General features: G+C 41.0%; 1 protein-coding gene across 1 annotated transcript in view; it reads left to right on the top strand.

Annotated features, from left to right (window-relative positions):
- The window catches only part of LOC5502460, a 52,187-nt gene that overhangs the window by 3,309 nt on the left and 29,816 nt on the right, over window positions 1–19,062 (top strand). Inside the window, exons 2-6 of the mRNA XM_048734052.1 lie at window positions 2,020–2,167; window positions 2,596–2,658; window positions 2,792–2,899; window positions 14,726–14,808; window positions 17,320–17,494. Of these exons, the coding sequence (XP_048590009.1) occupies window positions 2,849–2,899; window positions 14,726–14,808; window positions 17,320–17,494 (309 nt within the window). The 5' untranslated portion in view covers window positions 2,020–2,167; window positions 2,596–2,658; window positions 2,792–2,848. The remainder of the gene's footprint in view (window positions 1–2,019; window positions 2,168–2,595; window positions 2,659–2,791; window positions 2,900–14,725; window positions 14,809–17,319; window positions 17,495–19,062) is intronic.

The following is a 19,062-nucleotide window of genomic DNA, read 5'->3' as shown; positions in this document are numbered from 1 at the left end:
GCTATTTCTGCAGTGATCATGTGCACATGGAATTTTACAAGCAAGAAATGCGGTATTGATAGGTATTTCTTCGTCTGAAAATTCGTTATATTTGCTCGCCGATTGCGTCCGCCAGCTTGGATCTGTAATCTGCCAGTCGTTATTTTTTTTTCGTCTCGTCTTCAGGGTTCCTGTGGATGTCCGCATAACAGCAAATAACGACTGGGAACTATACTGCATACGGAGGGTTGTCCATTCATTCGTATTGCTATTTTCTCATCAAAGCTTGCCAATAGAAAATGTTAAATGAACATTGCCTTACACCACTGGTCAAATAAAACTAGTTTTGTATCGGCTCATGACATTCAGTGCAGCTAATCCAGTGAAGCCCAAAGCGGCATGTTAATAATAAATATAGGTCATGTAAATATAGGTTATTTACCGACATGGGAGGTAAGTTATTGTGAAAAACAGGCCGACCTCAGGGGGCCCTCGCGTTTTTATTCTTGTTTTGTACTCTATACATCAGACAGATAGCTTAACTACTGATTTGCGAAACGTAGCAAAGGTGTTGTGAAAGTTTTATTTTTATTTTATTTGATGTTTTCTTTTTCGCTCTAGCCTGATAACTACCTCACGATAGTTTTAGTTCAATATGTAGAAACACACTGCACTCCCCTTTTGTTTTCTTTCTGCTCGAAAAACAAAGGCATGAAATATTTAGTAGATATTCATTTCCATTTCTTAGAGGTCTTCCTAATTCTTAGGTCTTCGGTCTTTGTTTTCCGCCAGGTCTTAGATCTTCAGTCTTCGTTTTCCGAACACACGTGCACTTGAGCATAGGCGGCAAGTTCAGGCTCTTCTATTATTTTTTAAATCATATAGGATCCAACAGGCTCCGTATATCTCCAACTTCTTTGTAACCCGGTCTTCTCAGTGCGATTTGCGCCCTTCTGTTCATACCCAGCCATCCTATCAATCGTTGTATATGCATAACTCTTTTAACTACCTAATATCACATTTTTTAATCCAACTACTACACTCTGCTAAAACTGCTGATTCCGTATTTGACTTCCGCAAGAACTTAACCGACATCATTTCACATCGCTGCCAATAGAGGAACTGTATGTAAACCCTCCCTCTTTCCACCCATAATTAGAATTATTATGTTATGTGTATTGTAAGTGTTTCAGTAGATTGTATTTTATTGTTATTGTACGTTCCAATTGTGAAACAGTAGACATCAAAATTTTACCGAGGCGATTTGCCTCACTTGCCTGATGTAGCTCCGGCCCTAGAAGTACTATTATCAAATGCTGGTATGTGAGATCATTTTTATTGAGGATCGCGTATCATACCTTCCGTTTATATTCCCATTCACAGATTCACAGCGTCAATAACACTGACAACAACAGATATGATCATATGTATTCGCCCCCTAGGAATTCCCTAGAACATAGTGTTTGACGGGGTCTTTCTCTAACTGCGATATTCTTCGAAATGCTGCCGATAGTTTCCGACAGCTGAATCGCCTTCTGGCTTTCGGCCTTTTTGAATCCTTAGACTGGAATTATCAGCCAGCCAGTCCAAATGCCAGAAAGCGGTTTTAGCAGCTGGAAATTATTCACTAGAGTTCTTACATGATTAGGGTAACTATAACAATCCTATTGTTTTGGCTTATAATAGAGTCACATAAGCTTTAATAATTTATTTGGCCCATTCAAAAGTTTTACGTTGTTGTTATTGTTATTGAGGAAAATTGGTATTTATATAACTGAAACTCACCAATCGAAAGTTATTTTAACTATAATTCCCCGCACTTTCGAAGAAATACTTTGAGAAATAGTTAAGTAATAGTTTGAGAAGTAGTTAAAATTCCCTTATTACTCAATGTTAATATTTTGCACGTGATAGGAAAGTTTGTTATTTTTAGAGAAGTCAAGCCAGCACTAGCAGGTGGATGTAGCCACTATCTTGACAGTTGGCAGATTGTGTGTCGGGATGGAGAGTCAAACGCTGACCGGAAGCAATTGCATAAAGGTCTTATGAACACAGACGATGACTGCACGTACGCACACTGCCCTCCGCTGAGGGCCTGAGCCAGCGGTACTCTAACGCTGACCGGAAGCAATTGCATCAAGATCTTATGAACACAGACGATGACTGCACGTACGCACACTCCTCTCTGGTGAGGGCCAGAGCCAGCTGTATTCGACCGCTGACCGGAACCAATTTAGCATGGCACCAAAAGAATCAGCCCCGTGTAGTCCGTAGTCACCTAAATCATTTTTGCAATGAGTTAAGAACGAACCAATCGGGACTTATATATTATGGTGGGCCTAATGAAACCCCTGATGGCCACCAAGGATATAATAAACTTAAACAAAGCGGGATTAACAGTTGTAACTAATTCAAACTTCTAAGTTGTAACTTACAAACTTTGTCTCTCTCTCTGGCGGACGGCCATTTCTGTCGCCAATTGTTAAATACACCTATATCAAGTATAGGCACGGTAATACGAGCAACAAAATCATCCAACTTGTCTCGCTTTCAACCAATCACAAGTGTCAACTTGTCTCGCTTTCATCCAATCACAAGTGTCAACTTGTCTCGCAGGTGGATATAGCCACTATCTTGACAGTTGGCAGATTGTGTGTCGGGATGGAGAGTCAAACCTGGGTATGTCTTCAATTTCATCTTTACCTGTCGGATTTACCATTTTTCCTCTTGTCTAGTGACTCTCATCTGTTTAAGTATGCCATTTCTTAACGGATTGCTTCTTCAAACAGGCTATTTTCGTTCTTTCCCGTAGGGTTGGACGCATTTTTCATCTGCGTGAAGAAATCTTGCGCCGGATTCTACAGAAAAGATGTTCCTACAATGGGTTGTTTCATTTTGGATTTCGTCTTGTTTCGCATCGGTAAGTCCACTTTTTTAAAAGAAATAATCACTTATTGTGTGTAAGCATAGTTTTTTAACTTTTTCAAAGCTGAGGATTGAGTGATTTAGTAATTATATCATCTAAACCATTATACTATCTAAACAATTTCCTCCAAGGGTATTTTCCCTATATTATCCTTGGTTTGAATATAAAAATATATCGAAATTGCATCCATAATAGTGCAATAACCGGGTTTATCTTATTACTTTGCTTAGACTAGTGAAAAGAACTTTCTGAAAATACTCTGTTTCCCTGTTTTGAGATGTCTGTAGATACACTAAAGTCGCAATAGATTTCTGCATAATTACATAATATACATAATATAATTACATATTATTATATAATATACATTATATAATAATTACATAATATCTGCATTACATACATTGATGTGGAAAAGGTTTTCAGTCTAAATTAGCTGATATGGAGTTGGCACGGCCAAACAAAACAAGACAAAACGGCGGTTGCTTTTCGACGCGCTGCTTTACTCTGCGTGAAAAACACACAGAAAAAGAGATTCTTATTTTATTTGATACTCAAAGATGCTACCCTTACGACTTGACTGCTAGCAGAGGCCTCTTTTCTCTGTATTTCGCTGGGCTAAATACAGAGAAAAGAGTCCTCTGCTAGCGGGGAACCTTACTACCTAAGACCTAACATCTAGAAAAAGTTTTCTATGCAATTTCTCGGCTTTCCGTCTAAATACTTACGCTTCAAAGCCTATTTTCACTGGCGAAGGAAATATACCCAGGCGTTTTACACAGGATAAGCCTAAGCCGCCTTCTTCATTAGGAATCAGCTCGAAGAAGATAAAAGTGGAAAATGATGCAAACAAGGAAGGGACGCAACGGCTCGTTTTCTGCTTCTCTGGTCAGGCAAAAACGACATCAACTTAACAACAATATGAAGAACTTTGGGTTTTTTCGATATTTCAAATCCCTTATAACACCTTATAACAGTCAAGCGAAATGAAGTTTCACTTATTCATATTTCCGATCAGAGTACTATGAATAAAATATAAACAGTGTCTGTAGAAATCAAATCAACTTGGAAAAGTTTCTCAGTCTACTAAATTTACTGAAAAGAAGCTTGATGGTTGATGCTCTTTAGAGTTAAGATAGCCGAGCTTGGAACGTAACAAAGTTAACCAAATTTGCAGCAATATAGGTTTCTTAAAAAAAAAACTGAGGATTGAATGTATGCTTTAATGCTTAGAATTTTTAATTTGGTTCTCGCTACGCAAATTTTCAACTCTTTATTTTTAATAGGGGCTCCATGCAAGCGACCTTAACGGCTACTATTCCCATCAATCGTTTGTGTAATCCATACAAGCGACCTTAACTTCTATTCCCATCAATCATTTTTGTAATCCTGTTTTTAAAACTATTCGTTGGTATTATAATTTAATATTCAATAGCAAAAATATAAACGTCTCGACTTCATGCCCCGTACACAGTATCAACTGGAAATTAGACATTATTATGTTAGACAGATTAGTCTAATTTGTAGCACATCCGATACCATTTGCTGGCACTCCACTTCGATGACTTTTTGTTTCCCTAAATCATCAAGGGTGTGTCAAATTAAAGGTAATTATTTGTTATCGTTTGGTTTTTTTGTTTCTTTCTTTGTATGTTTGTGTGTAGTCTGTTAGCTTGCTTGTTTGTTTGTTTCTTTGTTTCTTTCTTTCTCTGGTTCTGTGTTTGTTTCTTTGTTTCTTTGTATGTTTGGGTGTTGTTTGCTTGTTTGTTCGTTCGTTCGTTCGTTTGTTTGTTTATTTGTTTGTTTAAGTGATGGCTAATGAGTCCGCCTGAAGGATTTTAAATGACGGATGCCAGATGATTATTTAGCTGTTAGAAGCCAGGTGATTATTTCGCTGTTGGAAGCCAGAAGATTATTTCGCTGTTGGAAGCCAGATGATGATTTCGCTGTTGGAAGCCAGATGATTAATTAGCTGTTGGAGGCCAGATGATGATTTCGCTGTTGGAAGCCAGATGATTATTTAGTTGTTGGAAGCCAGATGATTATTTAGTTGTTGGAAGCCAGATGATTATTTCGCTGTTGGAAGCCAGATTATTATTTAGCTGTTCGAAGCCAGATTATTATTTCGCTGTTGGAGGCCAGATGATGATTTAGCTGTTAGAAGCCAGATGATGATTTCGCTGTTGGAAGCCAGATGATTAATTAGCTGTTGGAGGCCAGATGATGATTTAGCTGTTCGAAGCCAGATTATTATTTCGCTGTTGGAGGCCAGATGATGATTTAGCTGTTAGAAGCCAGATGATGATTTCGCTGTTGGAAGCCAGATGATTAATTAGCTGTTGGAAGCCAGATGATGATTTCGCTGTTGGAAGCCAGATGATTAATTAGCTGTTGGAGGCCAGATGATGATTTTGCTGTTGGAAGCCAGATGATTATTTAGTTGTTGGAAGCCAGATGATTATTTAGTTGTTGGAAGCCAGATGATTATTTCGCTGTTGGAAGCCAGATTATTATTTAGCTGTTCGAAGCCAGATTATTATTTCGCTGTTGGAGGCCAGATGATGATTTAGCTGTTAGAAGCCAGATGATGATTTCGCTGTTGGAGGCCAGATGATGATTTAGCTGTTGGAAGCCAGATGATTATTTAGCGGTTGGAAGCCAGATGATTTTTTAGCTGTTGGAAGCCAGATAATTATTTCGCTGTTGGAAGCAAGATGGTTATTTAGTTGTTGGAAGCCAGATGATTTTTCAGCTGTTGAAAGCCAGATGATTAGTTAGGTGTTAAAGCCAGATGAACATTTTTGCTGTTGGAAGCCAGATGATTATTTAGCTGTTGGAAGCCAAATGATGATTTCGCTGCTGAAAGCCAGATGATTATTTAGCTGTTCGAAGCCAGATTACTATTTCGCTATTGGAAGCCAGATGATTTTTCGCTGTTGGAAGCCAGATGATTTTTAAGCTGTTGGAAGCCAGATGATTATTTAGTTGTTGAAAGCCAGATGATTATTTCGCTGTTGGAGGCCAGATGATTATTTCGCTGTTGGAGGCCAGATGATTATTTAGTTGTTGGAAGCCAGATGATTATTTCGCTGTTGGAAGCCAGATTATTATTTAGCTGTTCGAAGCCAGATTATTATTTCGCTGTTGGAAGCCAGATGATTTTTTAGCTGTTGGAAGCCAGATGATTATTTAGCTGTTGGAAGCCAGATGAATATTTAGCTGTTCGAAGCCAGATTATTATTTCGCTGTTGGAAGCCAGATGATTATTTCGCTGTTGGAAGCCATATGATTATTTAGTTGTTGTAAGCCAGATAATTATTTAGCTGTTGGAAGCCAGATGATTAATTAGCTGTTCGAAGCCAGATTATAATTTCGCTGTTGGAAGCCAGATGATTATTTATTTGTTGGAAGCCAGATGATTATTTCGCTGTTGGAAGCCAGATGAATTTTTCGCTGTTGGAGGCCAGAAGATTATTTAGCTGTTGGAAGCCAGATGGTTATTTAGTTTTTGGAAGCCAGATGATTATTTCGCTGTTAGAAGCCAGGTGATTATTTCGCTGTTAAAAGCCAGATGATTATTTAGTTGTTGGAAGCCAGATGATTATTTAGTTGTTGGAAGCCAGATGATTATTTCGCTGTTGGAAGCCAGATTATTATTTAGCTGTTCGAAGCCAGATTATTATTTCGCTGTTGGAGGCCAGATGATGATTTAGCTGTTAGAAGCCAGATGATGATTTCGCTGTTGGAGGCCAGATGATGATTTAGCTGTTGGAAGCCAGATGATTATTTAGCGGTTGGAAGCCAGATGATTTTTTAGCTGTTGGAAGCCAGATAATTATTTCGCTGTTGGAAGCAAGATGGTTATTTAGTTGTTGGAAGCCAGATGATTTTTCAGCTGTTGAAAGCCAGATGATTAGTTAGGTGTTAAAGCCAGATGAACATTTTTGCTGTTGGAAGCCAGATGATTATTTAGCTGTTGGAAGCCAAATGATGATTTCGCTGTTGAAAGCCAGATGATTATTTAGCTGTTCGAAGCCAGATTACTATTTCGCTATTGGAAGCCAGATGATTTTTCGCTGTTGGAAGCCAGATGATTATTTCGCTGTTGGAGTCCAGATGATTATTTAGCTGTTGGAAGCCAGATGATTTTTAAGCTGTTGGAAGCCAGATGATTATTTAGTTGTTGAAAGCCAGATGATTATTTCGCTGTTGGAGGCCAGATGATTATTTTGCTGTTGGAAGCCAGATGATTATTTAGCTGTTGGAAGCCAGATGATTATTTCACTGTTGGAGGCCAGATGATTATTTAGTTGTTGGAAGCCAGATGATTATTTCGCTGTTGGAAGCCAGATTATTTTTTAGCTGTTCGAAGCCAGATTATTATTTCGCTGTTGGAAGCCAGATTATTATTTCGCTGTTGGAAGCCATATGATTATTTAGTTGTTGTAAGCCAGATAATTATTTAGCTGTTGGAAGCCAGATGATTAATTAGCTGTTCGAAGCCAGATTATAATTTCGCTGTTGGAAGCCAGATGATTATTTATTTGTTGGAAGCCAGATGATTATTTCGCTGTTGGAGGCCAGAAGATTACTTAGCTGTTGGAAGCCAGATGGTTATTTAGTTTTTGGAAGCCAGATGATTATTTCGCTGTTGGAAGCCAGGTGATTATTTCGCTGTTGGAAGCCAGATGAATATTTAGTTGTTGGAAGCCAGATGATTATTTAGTTGTTGGAAGCCAGGTGATTATTTCGCTGTTGGAAGCCAATGATGATTTCGCTGTTGGAAGCCAATGATGATTTCGCTGTTGGAAGCCAGATGATTTTTAAGCTGTTGGAAGCCAGATGATGATTTCGCTGTTGGAAGCCAGATGGTTATTTAGCTGTTGGAAGCCAGAAGATTATTTCGCTGTTGGAAGCCAGATGATTATTTAGTTGTTGGAAGCCAGGTAATTTTTTAGCTGTTGGAGGCCAAATTATGATTTCGCTGTTGGAAGCCAGATGATTATTTAGCTGTTCGAAGCCAAATTACTATTTCGCTGTTGGAAGCCAGATTACTATTTCGCTGTTGGAAGCCAGATGATTTTTTCGTTGTTGGAAGCCAGATGATTATTTCGCTGTTGGAGTCCAGATGATTAGTTAGCTGTAGAAAGCCAGATGATTATTTAGTTGTTGGAAGCCAGATGATTTTTCAGCTGTTAAAAGCCAGATGATTAACTGGGTGTTAAACCCAGATGAATATTTTTGCTGTTGGAAGCCAGATGATTATTTCGCCGTTGGAAGCCAGATGATTATTTCGCTGTTAAAAGCCAGATGATTATTTAGCTGTTGGAAGCCAGATGATTAATTAGCTGTTAGAGGCCAGATGATGATTTAGCTGTTGTGAGCCAGAAGAATATTTCGCCGTTGGAAGCCAGATGATTATTTTGCTGTTGGAAGCCAGATGATTAATTAGCTGTTGGAGGCCAGATGATGATTTAGCTGTTGGAAGCCAGATGATAATTTAGTTGTTGGAAGCCAGATGATTATTTAGTTGTTGGAAGCCAGATGCTTATTTCGCTATTGGAAGCCAGATGATTATTTCGCTGTTGGAAGCCAGATGATTATATAGCTGTTGGAAGCCAGATGATTATTTAGCTGTTTGAAGCCAGATGATTATTTAGCTGTTGGAAGCCAGATGATGATTTCGCCGTTAGAAGCCAGATGATTATTTAGTTGTTGGAAGCCAGATGATTATTTCGCTGTTGGAAGCTAGAAGAACATTTAGCTGTTCGAAGCCAGATTATTATTTCGCTGTTGGAAGCCAGATGATTATTTCGCTGTTGGAAGCCAGATGAATTTTTCGCTGTTGGAGGCCAGAAGATTACTTAGCTGTTGGAAGCCAGATGGTTATTTAGTTTTTGGAAGCCAGATGATTATTTAGCTGTTGGAAGCCAGATGGTTATTTAGTGGTTGGAAGCCAGATGATTATTTCGCTGTTGGAAGCCAGGTGATAATTTTGCTGTTGGAAGCCAGATGATTATTTAGTTGTTGGAAGCCAGATGATTATTTAGTTGTTGGAAGCCAGGTGATTATTTCGCTGTTGGAGGCCAGATGATGATTTAGCTGTTAGAAGCCAGATGATGATTTCGCTGTTGGAGGCCAGATGATGATTTAGCTGTTGGAAGCCAGATGATTATTTAGCGGTTGAAAGCCATATGATTATTTAGTTGTTGTAAGCCAGATAATTATTTAGCTGTTGGAAGCCAGATGATTAATTAGCTTTTCGAAGCCAGATTATAATTTCGCTGTTGAAAGCCAGATGATTATTTATTTGTTGGAAGCCAGATGATTATTTCGCTGTTGGAAGCCAGATGAATTTTTCGCTGTTGGAGGCCAGAAGATTACTTAGCTGTTGGAAGCCAGATGGTTATTTAGTTTTTGGAAGCCAGATGATTATTTCGCTGTTGGAAGCCAGATGATTATTTCGCTGTTGGAAGCCAGATGATTATTTAGTTGTTAAAAGCCAGATGATTATTTAGTTGTTGGAAGCCAGGTGATTATTTCGCTGTTGGAGGCCAGATGATGATTTAGCTGTTAGAAGCCAGATGATGATTTCGCTGTTGGAGGCCAGATGATGATTTAGCTGTTGGAAGCCAGATGATTATTTAGCGGTTGGAAGCCAGATGATTTTTCAGCTGTTGGAAGCCAGATAATTATTTCGCTGTTGGAAGCCAGATCGTTATTTAGTTGTTGGAAGCCAGATGATTTTTCAGCTGTTGAAAGCCAGATGATTAATTAGGTGTTAAAGCCAGATGAATATTTTTGCTGTTGGAAGCCAGATGATTTTTTAGCTGTTGGAAGCCAAATGATGATTTCGCTGTTGAAAGCCAGAAAATTATTTAGCTGTTCGAAGCCAGATTGCTATTTCGCTATTGGAAGCCAAATGATTTTTCGCTGTTGGAAGCCAGATGATTATTTCGCTGTTGGAGTCCAGATGATTAGTTAGCTGTTGAAAGCCAGATGATTATTTCGCTGTTGTAAGCCAGATGATTTTTTAGCTGTTGAAAGCCAGATGATTAATAAGGTGTTAATGCCAGATGAATATTTTTTCTGTTGGAAGCCAGATGATTATTTCGCCGTTGGAAGCCAGATGATTATTTCGCTGTTGGAAGCCATATGATTATTTAGCTGTTGGAAGCCAGATGATTATTTCGCCGTTAGAAGCCAGATGATTATTTCGCTGTTGGAAGCCAGATGATTATTTATTTGTTGGAAGCCAGATGATTATTTCGCTGTTGGAAGCCAGATGAATTTTTCGCTGTTGGAGGCCAGAAGATTTTTTAGCTGCTGGAAGCCAGATGGTTATTTAGTGGTTGGAAGCCAGATGATTATTTCGCTGTTGGAAGCCAGGTGATTATTTCGCTGTTGGAAGCCAGATGATTAGTTAGTCGTTGGAAGCCAGATGATTATTTAGTTGTTGGAAGCCAGGTGATTATTTCGCTGTTGGAGGCCAGATGATGATTTAGCTGTTGGAAGCCAGACGATGATTTCGCTGTTGAAGGCCAGATGATTTAGCTGTTGGAAGCCAGATGATTATTTAGCGGTTGGTAGCCAGATGATTTTTTTACTGTTGGAAGCCAGATAATTATTTCGCTGTTGGAAGCCAGATGGGTATTTAGTTGTTGGAAGCCAGATGATTTTTCAGCTGTTGAAAGCCAGATGATTAATTAGGTGTTAAAGCCAGATGAATATTTTTGCTGTTGGAAGCCAGATGATTATTTAGCTGTTGGAAGCCAAATGATGATTTCGCTGTTGAAAGCCAGATGATTATTTAGCTGTTCGAAGATAGATTACTATTTCGCTTTCGGAAGCCAGATGAGTTTTCGCTGTTGGAAGCCAGATGATTATTTCGCTGTTGGAGTCCAGATGATTAGTTAGCTGTTGAAAGCCAGATGATTATTTAGTTGTTGTAAGCCAGATGATTTTTCAGCTGTTGAAAGCCAGATGATTAATTAGGTGTTAATGCCAGATGAATATTTTTTCTGTTGGAAGCCAGATGATTATTTCGCCGTTGGAAGCCAGATGATTATTTCGCTGTTGGAAGCCAGATGATTATTCAGCTGTTGGAAGCCAGATGATTATTTCGCCGTTAGAAGCCAGATGATTATTTCGCTGTTGGACGCCAGATGATTATTTAGCTATTGGAAGCCAGATGATTAATTAGCTGTTGGACGCCAGATGATTATTCAGCTGTTGGAAGCCAGATGATTATTTCGCCGTTAGAAGCCAGATGATTATTTAGCTGTTTGAAGCCAGATGATGATTTAGCTGTTGGAAGCCAGAAGATTATTTCGCTGTTGGACGCCAGATGATTATTTAGCTATTGGAAGCCAGATGATTAATTAGCTGTTAGAGGCCAGATGATAATTTAGTTGTTGGAAGCCAGATGATTATTTAGCTGTTGGAAGCCAGATGGTTATTTCGCTGTTGGAAGCCAGATGATTATTTCGCTGTTGGAAGCCAGATGGTTATTTAGTTGTTGGAAGCCAGATGATTTTTCAGCTGTTGAAAGCCAGATGATTAATTAGGTGTTAAAGCCAGATATATATTTTTGCTGTTGGAAGCCAGATGATTATTTAGCTGTTGGAAGCCAAATGATGATTTCGCTGTTGGAAGCCAGTTGATTATTTAGCTGTTCGAAGCCAGATTACTATTTCGCTGTCGGAAGCCAGATGAGTTTTTCGCTGTTGGAAGCCAGATGATTATTTCGCTGTTGGAGTTCAGATGATTAGTTAGCTGTTGGAAGCCAGATGATTTTTTAGTTGTTGGAAGCCAGATGATTTTTCAGCTGTTGGAAGCCAGATGATGATTTAGCTGTTAGAAGCCAGATGATTATTTCGCTGTTGGAGGCCAGATGATGATTTAGCTGTTGGAAGCCAGATGATTATTTAGCGGTTGGAAGCCAGATGATTTTTCAGCTGTTGGAAGCCAGATAATTATTTCGCTGTTGGAAGCCAGATGGTTATTTAGTTGTTGGAAGCCAGATGATTTTTCAGCTGTTGAAAGCCATATGATTAATTAGGTGTTAAAGCCAGATGAATATTTTTGCTGTTGGAAGCCAGATGATTTTTTAGCTGTTGGAAGCCAAATGATGATTTCGCTGTTGAAAGCCAGAAAATTATTTAGCTGTTCGAAGCCAGATTGCTATTTCGCTATTGGAAGCCAAATGATTTTTCGCTGTTGGAAGCCAGATGAATATTTCGCTGTTGGAGTCCAGATGATTAGTTAGCTGTTGAAAGCCAGATGATTTTTCAGCTGTTGGAAGCCAGATGATGATTTAGCTGTTAGAAGCCAGATGATTATTTCGCTGTTGGAGGCCAGATGATGATTTAGCTGTTGGAAGCCAGATGATTATTTAGCGGTTGGAAGCCAGATGATTTTTCAGCTGTTGGAAGCCAGATAATTATTTCGCTGTTGGAAGCCAGATGGTTATTTAGTTGTTGGAAGCCAGATGATTTTTCAGCTGTTGAAAGCCATATGATTAATTAGGTGTTAAAGCCAGATGAATATTTTTGCTGTTGGAAGCCAGATGATTTTTTAGCTGTTGGAAGCCAAATGATGATTTCGCTGTTGAAAGCCAGAAAATTATTTAGCTGTTCGAAGCCAGATTGCTATTTCGCTATTGGAAGCCAAATGATTTTTCGCTGTTGGAAGCCAGATGAATATTTCGCTGTTGGAGTCCAGATGATTAGTTAGCTGTTGAAAGCCAGATGATTATTTAGTTGTTGTAAGCCAGATGATTTTTTAGCTGTTGAAAGCCAGATGATTAATAAGGTGTTAATGCCAGATGAATATTTTTTCTGTTGGAAGCCAGATGATTATTTCGCCGTTGGAAGCCAGATGATTATTTCGCTGTTGGAAGCCATATGATTATTTAGCTGTTGGAAGCCAGATGATTATTTCGCCGTTAGAAGCCAGATGATTATTTCGCTGTTGGAAGCCAGATGATTATTTAGCTATTGGAAGCCAGATGATTAATTAGCTGTTAGAGGCCAGATGATGATTTAGCTGTTGGAAGCCAGAAGACTATTTCGCCGTTGGAAGCCAGATGATTTTTTCGCTGTTGAAAGCCAGATGATTAATTAGCTGTTCGAAGCCAGATTATAATTTCGCTGTTGGAAGCCAGATGATTATTTATTTGTTGGAAGCCAGATGATTATTTCGCTGTTGGAAGCCAGATGAATTTTTTGCTGTTGGAGGCCAGAAGATTATTTAGCTGTTGGAAGCCAGATGATTAATTAGCTGTTCGAAGCCAGATTATAATTTCGCTGTTGAAAGCCAGATGATTAATTAGCTGTTCGAAGCCAGATTATAATTTCGCTGTTGGAAGCCAGATGGTTATTTAGTGGTTGGAAGCCAGATGATTATTTCGCTGTTGGAAGCCAGGTGATTATTTCGCTGTTGGAGGCCAGATGATGATTTAGCTGTTGGAAGCCAGATGATGATTTCGCTGTTGAAGGCCAGATGATGATTTAGCTGTTGGAAGCCAGATGATTATTTAGCGGTTGGAAGCCAGATGATTTTTTTACTGTTGGAAGCCAGATAATTATTTCGCTGTTGGAAGCCAGATGATTATTTCGCCGTTAAAGGCCAGATGATTATTTCGCTGTTGGAAGCCAGATGTTTATTTCGCCGTTAGAAGCCAGATGATTATTTAGTTGTTGGAAGCCAGATGATTATTTAGCTGTTGGAAGCCAGATGGTTATTTCGCTGTTGGAAGCCAGATGATTGTTTAGTTGTTGGAAGCCAGATGATTATTTCGCTGTTGGTAGCCAGATGATTAATTAGTTGTTGGAAGCCAGATGATTAATTAGCTGTTGGAAGCCAGATAATTATTTAATTGTTGGAAGCCAGATGGTTATTTCGCTGTTGGAAGCCAGATGATTATTTATTTGTTGGAAGCCAGATGATTAATTAGCTGTTGGAGGCCAGATGGTTATTTTGCTGTTTTAAGCCAGATGATTATTTAGTTGTTGGAAGCCAGAAGATTATTTCGCCGTTGGAAGCCAGATGATTATTTAGTTGTTGGAAGCCAGATGATTATTTAGCTGTTGGAGGCCAGATGGTTATTTTGCTGTTTTAAGCCAGATGATTATTTAGTTGTTGGAAGCCAGATGATGATTTCGCTATTGGAAGCCAGATGATTATTTAGTTGTTGGAAGCCAGATGGTTATTTCGCTGTTGGAAGCCAGATGATTTTTTAGCTGTTGGAAGCCAGAAGATTATTTTGCTGTTGGAAGCCAGATGATTATTTAGCTGTTGGAAGCCAGATGATGATTTAGCTGTTGGAAGCCAGATGATTATTTAGTTGTTGGAAGCCAGATGATTATTTAGCTGTTGGAAGCCAGAAAATTATTTCGCTGTTGGAAGCCAGATGATTATTTAGCTGTTGGAAGCCAGATGATGATTTTGCTGTTGGAAGCCAGATGATTATTTTGCTGTTTGAAGCCAGATGATGTTTTCGCTGTTGGAGACGCTTGTTTGAAATGGTGTTTGCAGCGCGCGTTGATTAGCGAAAATTGAAAACTTCAGCCTCAAAACCCTATTGTCTTCGTTTCTTTTGGTGCCCTTTTATGAGGATGGAAAAAAACATTTATTAGAATGGATGAAAACCAAATTTCGCGAACTTGGATCAAGGTCAGAAAGCGAGATTAGGCGTGTGAAAAGTATTAAAATTTCCTAAGCTTGTTGTTTGTCAGTCATTAGAACTTTTCGCTCTGAGCGCGCCTATTGTTGTGGTGCACTAGTGCAGAGTTTACCAAATGATGTGCCTTGTGCCAACAGATTGTTGCGACCAGCGGTTATACGCGTAAGCCTTTGCTCAGTTTCTCAGCGGTTGTCACTGACGGCGAGGTTGCTGAGTCAGGGTGAGTAGAAAAGTATAACACTACCAGACCCTTACGAGTGGTTTTCGTTCATTCCATAGGCTGCAATTACAATTTTATATGCAATTCCAATTTTATACAATTAAAATAACCTCCACGCTGATCTTCAAACGCGTACAAGGTTTGTTATGCCGCAAAATGTTATAGCTAACGCGAAATGTAATCTAAACGCGAGATGTTATTACATTCAACGTAAATGTAATTTTAACAACGCGAAATGTAATAACTGTCAACGCAAAATGTAATAAATGTTTAACGCGAAATGTAATAACTTTCAACGCAAAATGCAATAAAATATTCAACGCGAAATGAGATTACATTTTGCGTTAGTTATTATATTTTGCGTCGTAACAAGGTTTCCCCTTAGCCTCTCCCCCTCCCCCTATGAGATACACCCCTATGTGATACACTTCACCCTCTCTCTCCCCCCTATGTGATACAATTCAGCCTCTCCCCCTATGTGATACACTTAGATTCTCTCCCCCCCCTATGTGATACACTTCAGCCCTCTTCCCCCTATGTGATACACTTCAGCCTCTCCCCCCCCTATGTGAAACACTTCAGCCCTCTCTCCCCCCTATGTGATACACTTCAGCCCTCTCCCCCCCTATGTGATACACTTCAGCCCTCCCCCCCCTATGTGATACACTTCAGCCTCTCTCCCCCTATGTGATACACTTCAGCCTCTCCCCCCCTATGTGATACACTTCAGCCTCTCTCCCCCTATGTGATACACTTCATCCTCTCCCCCCTTCCCTATGTTATACACTTCTGCCCTCTCTCCCCCCCTATGTGATACACTTCAGTCCTCTCCCTCCTATGTGATACACTTCAGCCCTGTCCCCCCCCCTATGTGATACATTTCAGCCCCTCCCCCCCTCCCCTATGTGATACAATTCAGCCTCTCCCCCCCTATGTGATACACTTCAGCCCTCTCTCCCCCCTATGTGATACACTTCAGCCTCTCTGCCCCCCTATGTGATACACTTCAGCCCTCTTTCCCCCCTATGTGATACACTTCAGCCTTCCCCCCCCCTATGTGATACACTTCAGCCTCTCCCCCCCTATGTGATACACTTCAGCCTCTCTCCCCCTATGTGATACACTTCATCCTCTCCCCCCCCCCTTCCCCTATGTGATATACTTCAGCCTCTCCCCCCCTATGTGATACACTTCAGCCCTCTCTCCCCCCTATGTGATACACTTCAGCCTCTCCCCCCCAATGTGATACATTTTAGCCTCTCCCCCTATGTGATACACTTCAGCCCTCTCTCCCCCCCTATGTGATACACTTCACCCCTCTCCCCCCTATGTGATACACTTCAGCCTCTCCCCTTCCCTATGTTATACACTTCTGCCCTCTCCCCCCTATGTGATACACTTCAGCCTCTCCCCTTCCCTATGTTATACACTTCAGTCCTCTCCCCCCTATGTGATACACTTCAGCCCTGTCCCCCCCTATGTGATACATTTCAGCCCCTCCCCCCTCCCCTATGTGATACAATTCAGCCTCTCCCCCCCCTATGTGATACACTTCAGCCCTCTCTCCCCCCTATGTGATACACTTCAGCCTTCCCCCCCCCCTATGTGATACACTTCAGCCTCTCCCCCCCTATGTGATACACTTCAGCCTCTCTCCCCCCTATGTGATACACTTCATCCTCTCCCCCCCCTTCCCCTATGTGATATACTTCAGCCTCTCCCCCCCCTATGTGATACACTTCAGCCCTCTCCCCCCTATGTGATACACTTCAGCCCTCTCCCCCCCTATGTGATACACTTCAGCCCTCTCCCCCCTATGTGATACACTTCAGCCCTCTCTCCCCCCTATGTGATACACTTCAGCCCTCTCTCCCCCCTATGTGATACACTTCAGCCCTCTCTCCCCCCCTATGTGATACACTTCAGCCCTCTCTCCCCCCTATGTGATACACTTCAGCCCTCTCCCCCCTCTATGTGATACACTTCAGCCCTCTCCCCCCTCTATGTGATACACTTCAGCCCTCCCCCCCCCTATGTGATACACTTCAGCCCTCTCTCCCCCCTATGTGATACACTTCAGCCCTCTCTCCCCCCTATGTGATACACTTCAGCCCTCTCTCCCCCCTATGTGATACATTTCAGTCCTCTCTCCCCCCTATGTGATACACTTCAGTCCTCTCTCCCCCCTATGTGATACATTTCAGTCCTCTCTCCCCCCTATGTGATACACTTCAGCCCTCCCCCCCCCTATGTGATACACTTCAGCCCTCTCTCCCCCGCTATGTAATACACTTCAGCCAGGCTCGTGTTAATACTCCATTTACAAAACTCAATCGAAAATATTGCATTGGTTTCCCCAAATTAGCCGAAATGCATGCTTTTTCACGCCTTGCTAGGATAACAAAATGGTGGCTGACAGATAAGATACCCTGCGTCGCAAAAATATATTTAAAAAACACCCCGTCAAAAAGGACATTTTTTCAAGTGATTTAAAAACTTCCTTGTTTTCAGCAATGAGGTTGGGTATCACATTCGAGTGTCACACACCAGCCAATCAGAAGCCTCCGCTATGAATGTGGTGGTCACCTGGTCCCTGCCGCCTCACGTGATTTGCGAGAAGCTGATTCCCGCTGAGGGATCGCAGGCTCCAAATAGTTTCCAGAATGGGAGCGCTTTCACCATAAATGTGAGTGACATTTTTTTTTGAGTGACATCTCTTGATGTTCTTTGCTTGATGGTTAGCTATTCGTAGCTATCTTTGTTTATGCTTGCCCGCTCTCTACCCAGCTTTGTATTATGAACATGGGCTTGCAACTCATTAAAAAAACAAAGCCAGTGTTTTTTTCAGATGAGTACTAAATAACGCCCATGACGGGCGTCGAAGGGGATTGACTACATCAATCCCTTTGCCGTCTCCCGCCTCTGTTCCTGAAAAGCTAACATCCGTGTTAGCTAGGTCCCTGATTTGCTAACATCCGTGTTAGCTAGGTCCCTGTTTTGCTAACATCCGTGTTAACAAGGTCCCTGTTTTGCTAACATCCGTGTTAGCTAGGTCCCTTATTTGCTAACATCCGTGTTAGCTAGGTCCCTGTTTTGCTAACATCCGTGTTAAAAAAGGTCCCTGTTTTGCTAACATCCGTGTTAGCTAGGTCCCTTATTTGCTAACATCCGTGTTAGCTAGGTCCCTGATTTGCTAACATCCGTGTTAGCTAGGTCCCTGATTTGCTAACATCCGTGTTAGCTAGGTCCCTTATTTGCTAACATCCGTGTTAGCTAGGTCCCTGTTTTGCAAACATCCGTGTTAACAAGGTCCCTGTTTTGCTAACATCCGTGTTAGCTAGGTCCCTTATTTGCTAACACCCGTGTTAGCTAGGTCCCTTATTTGCTAACATCCGTGTTAGCTAGGTCCCTGATTTGCTAACATCCGTGTTAGCTAGGTCCCTGTTTTGCTAACATCCGTGTTAACAAGGTCCCTGTTTTGCTAACATCCGTGTTAGCTAGGTCCCTTATTTGCTAACATCCGTGTTAGCTAGGTCCCTGATTTGCTAACATCCGTGTTAGCTAGGTCCCTGTTTTGCTAACATCTGTGTTAACAAGGTCCCTGTTTTGCTAACATCCGTGTTAGCTAGGTCCCTGATTTGCTAACATCCGTGTTAGCTAGGTCCCTGTTTTGCTAACATCCGTGTTAACAAGGTCCCTGTTTTGCTAACATCCGTGTTAGCTAGGTCCCTTATTTGCTAACATCCGTGTTAGCTAGGTCCCTGTTTTGCTAACATCCGTGTTAGCTAGGTCCCTGATTTGCTAACATCCGTTTTAGCTAGGTCCCTTATTTGCTAACATCCGTGTTAGCTAGGTCCCTGTTTTGCAAACATCCGTGTTAACAAGGTCCCTGTTTTGCTAACATCCGTGTTAGCTAGGTCCCTTATTTGCTAACACCCGTGTTAGCTAGGTCCCTTATTTGCTAACATCCGTGTTAGCTAGGTCCCTGATTTGCTAACATCCGTGTTAGCTAGGTCCCTGTTTTGCTAACATCCGTGTTAACAAGGTCCCTGTTTTGCTAACATCCGTGTTAGCTAGGTCACTTATTTGCTAACATCCGTGTTAGCTAGGTCCCTGATTTGCTAACATCCGTGTTAGCTAGGTCCCTGTTTTGCTAACATCTGTGTTAACAAGGTCCCTGTTTTGCTAACATCCGTGTTAGCTAGGTCCCTGATTTGCTAACATCCGTGTTAGTTAGGTCCCTGATTTGCTAAC

The sequence above is a fragment of the Nematostella vectensis genome, chromosome 11 (assembly GCF_932526225.1).
Source record: "Nematostella vectensis chromosome 11, jaNemVect1.1, whole genome shotgun sequence".
Lineage (NCBI taxonomy): Eukaryota > Metazoa > Cnidaria > Anthozoa > Actiniaria > Edwardsiidae > Nematostella > Nematostella vectensis.
The sequence above is the reverse complement of the archived record's forward strand: the minus strand, read 5'-3'. Positions and strand labels throughout refer to the sequence as shown.